The sequence below is a fragment of the Syzygium oleosum genome, unplaced genomic scaffold, assembly GCF_021117445.2.
Source record: "Syzygium oleosum isolate NSW1041296 unplaced genomic scaffold, Sole_v2.1 Sole_v2.11, whole genome shotgun sequence".
In the NCBI taxonomy this organism is placed as follows: domain Eukaryota; kingdom Viridiplantae; phylum Streptophyta; class Magnoliopsida; order Myrtales; family Myrtaceae; genus Syzygium; species Syzygium oleosum.
Genome location: NW_026607495.1, coordinates 9,890,131 through 9,893,431, shown reverse-complemented (window position 1 = coordinate 9,893,431; position 3,301 = coordinate 9,890,131). Strand labels below are relative to the sequence as shown.

At 42.3% G+C, this 3,301-nt stretch overlaps 1 protein-coding gene across 1 annotated transcript; it reads right to left on the bottom strand.

The window, feature by feature from the left end:
• Positions 1–492: 492 nt before the first annotated feature.
• Positions 493–2,779, bottom strand: LOC115680463 (serine/threonine-protein kinase-like protein CR4). Its single transcript, XM_030604276.2, has one exon. The coding sequence runs from the start codon at positions 2,684–2,686 to the stop codon at positions 1,565–1,567; it is 1,122 nt and encodes a 373-aa protein (XP_030460136.2). The 5' UTR covers positions 2,687–2,779; the 3' UTR covers positions 493–1,564.
• Between the last annotated feature and the right edge of the window lie 522 nt (positions 2,780–3,301).

Here is a 3,301-nt window from a genome sequence, read left to right as displayed (position 1 = left end):
TAGTAATAGGGTCGGGTTACTTAATTCGTTCGATAGCAGAGGGATTGAAAAAGGGAAAATGACAAAAATAGTTTTTGAATTTTGGCCCAATATACAATATGGCCTCGAACTTTGGCGAAATATGCAATGTCGTCCCGGAATTTTTAATTTATTCAGTATGGCCCATAAACGTTTGATAAATGTCCAAACTAGTCCATAGATAATGTGAAAATATCCAATGTTATCCTTTCATTAATTTAAGTTCTGGGATAGCATTGAATATTTTCATATGGTCTAGGAACTAGTTTGAACATTTACCAAAAGTTCAAAAATCACATTGAACAAATTAAAAGTTCAATGACGACATTGTACATGGGACAAGAGTTCGAAGACCGCATTAAACAAATTAAAAGTTTATGGGTCATATTGCATATTTAACCTAAGTTTCGAGACCATTTGTGTCATTATCCCAAAAAGAAATTAAAGTCTTGCATATTGCGTTGCTAAAAAGCCTTAAACCTCCCAATAATATTCATAATATTTATAATTGTAAGAAGCCAATACTGTTTCGACACTAAATATATAATTATTACAAAACGAATATTTGCTTTTCATTTGCAGCACTTAGAATAGTCAAAATACTATTCTTCGATACATCCAACGTTGCAATCAAGAATTTGGATGCACACATAAAGGAATGCGTGTATCAATCGATTTGGTCGTTTTCCCGAGGCTGGCTATTTTACAATGTTCTCCATAGCTAGTCGATATAGAAATCCAGCAGCACACGTTCAAAAACATCGCGCACACCGCAAAAGCAAGTAAGAATTGCGATTGATCCACCAAGAAAATTCTATGGATGCGTCCCTTTCACTCCCTCAAAAGGATGCCTCCATTCCACACGAAAGCAAATTGTTCAACCCACCCAACGCACCGTCCTTTGGACCTTTTTCCACTTCACGATTCATACCAAACTATTAAAAAAGTAATTTCCGGGGAGGAAAAAAATACCTTTCGCGGGATCGACGTCTTCTGAATGAGCTCGATTCATGTAGATCCGATGCATTTCGATCATCAAATCGAGTTAGTGATCTCATTCGAAATTGATAAAGATATCGTGAGCTCACATGAGCCAACCTTGTTCTTTTCAAATTTTTTGCTCTCGTACACCCGAACGCAGTTTAATATGGATGGATTTTTCCAGGGACTATTGAAAGTCAAAACAGACTCCGTAACGAAGAGGTGAAATCATCATAATTTCCAGTTTCTTGCCGGCCCGTCCTACTTGGAATGCGGCAACTTCTCATTGTTCGCCAGAAGAAGCAATTTCCATCACCAGAAAAGGTTCGACGCAAACTATCGATCGTCACGAGGATCGAACACATGTGCCCGATCGAAACCCGATCGAAAACCCCGTGACCGCTGGATCATGTGGAGCCTTTTGCATCGGCAGCTTCTCTTTGTTCATGCTTGGAGCAAAACCGCCTTCCATAATTTGCGAGCGATTTCGCAATTCAAGACTCGTGTGATCGTCCTGTGGTACGAAATCTCTCTCTTCGTTGATCGCAGAGACGCGTAGGGACAATCAAGAACAAATCTCCATCTCCAAACTGTTCAAAATCGCTGCGACCTGCGCGATGGAAGGCCTGTTCTTTCTTGAATTGCCCACACAAGCCAGTGCAACTCTTGCCAGCCTCACCAGAGGCTTCATGTCACTTGGAATCATAAGCCTAGGATCAAAGAGCTCACTAAACCTCATGTCCTTAATCAAAGGCATTGCCCACTTCACAAGCAAGCCTTCTTCGCACCTCCTCCCGCTCAGAATCTCCAACAAAACCACCCCAAATCCATAGACATCAGTCTCTTTGCAAGCCAAGAATGAACCGCCTCTCTCACTCCAATACTCTTCATCCACAAACCCGACAAGGCCTTTCCTCTCCCGCGGCGCCAAGAATGCCAAGCCATAATCGGAGACCCTAGCGCAGAAATTGGCGTCGATCAAGATGTTGGAGGCCTTGACGCAACCGTGTACTATGTTAGGCACCATGCCCTCGTGCAAGTACTGGAGTCCCCGAGCAGCCCCGGCCGCGATTCGCACCCGCCGGGTCCAATCCAGAAGAGATGCCCCATCCGGGTTATGATGTAAATAGAATTCCAAGCACCCTAAGCTAACAAACTCAGTTACCAAGATTCTCTCTCCCGGCGCTTGTGAAAACCCGATGATTGGGACTATGTTCGGGTGTAAAGCCAAAGAGATTGTCTTGATCACGGACGAGAACCCGAAGCCTGCATGGCTCAAGACGAGGCCCGGATGAATCCTCTTCACGGCGACGAGTTCGCCTCCGGCTAGCGCGGCAGCATAAACCGTCCCAACCCGTCCCAAGCCAATCATTCTTGTGGGGTTGAAACCATCTGTAGCAGAATCAATATCGGTTAAAGGGTATGCCCGCGCGCAAACCTTTAGCGGAAGTGCTTCTTCGGATTCAACCGGCTTCTTCTTGCACGATATAGCCAGGAGGATCCCAAGAATGATCACGGAAGAAGATAACAGAGCCATCACCAGATCATAACCGATTTCCTTGCCGTCGCTCTCTGTCATCTTTGTGATTATCTCTAGATTTTGATTTCTATGGGGAAGCCTTATAAGTGAATTATGAAGAATAAGAGCAGATGTGAGGTTCGTTGGAATAGATGAAAGATTGTTCATATGGAGCTATATATGTGGATTGAAAGTAGGTGAAGACGTCCAAGAGAGAACATAGAAAAGATTATACAAAGGAAAGGTCTCTATCTCAAGCAACTATGGACGCTTTGAAAATTGGGGTAGATGGGTTAGAAAGCTGGTCCTCTCTTGTTGTTTATGTTGGTCCATGGTTGGCCACCTCCTTTGCACAACAAAAGGGGGAAAATTGGATTCTATAAAAACCAACGAAAGAGATTTATTTAAATCTTTCAATAGGTTACCAAAATGAGGGCTGTTTAAATACATGATTGGCCCTCCTAAATAGTTGCATAAGATGTTGGCAGATGTATCATAAGATTTTATCTTGATTGAAAAGAAATTTGTCTCTTTCACTTGGGTTGGTGTTTGAGGAAGCCACACATGATTGGTCCTCCTGAAATTCTGAGACAGCAAATGTAGCTTTCCTAGGGTTTTGATCAGATCAAGTACCTCATCTTTAAATTAATATATAAGTGACTGGTAGGTTTCATCTTTTCTTTCGGGGCTATCCAGCAATATTATTGATGTATTATCAAGAATATTTTTAACAAAAGCTGAAGAAATAGAAGCTAGGACAAGCTAAACGAAAAGTTAGCTTAG

What these genes read in the sequence shown, in the direction of transcription:
- LOC115680463 (XM_030604276.2), bottom strand. Translation starts at nt 2,686, where the DNA reads ATGAACAATCTTTCATCTATTCCAACGAACCTCACATCTGCTCTTATT.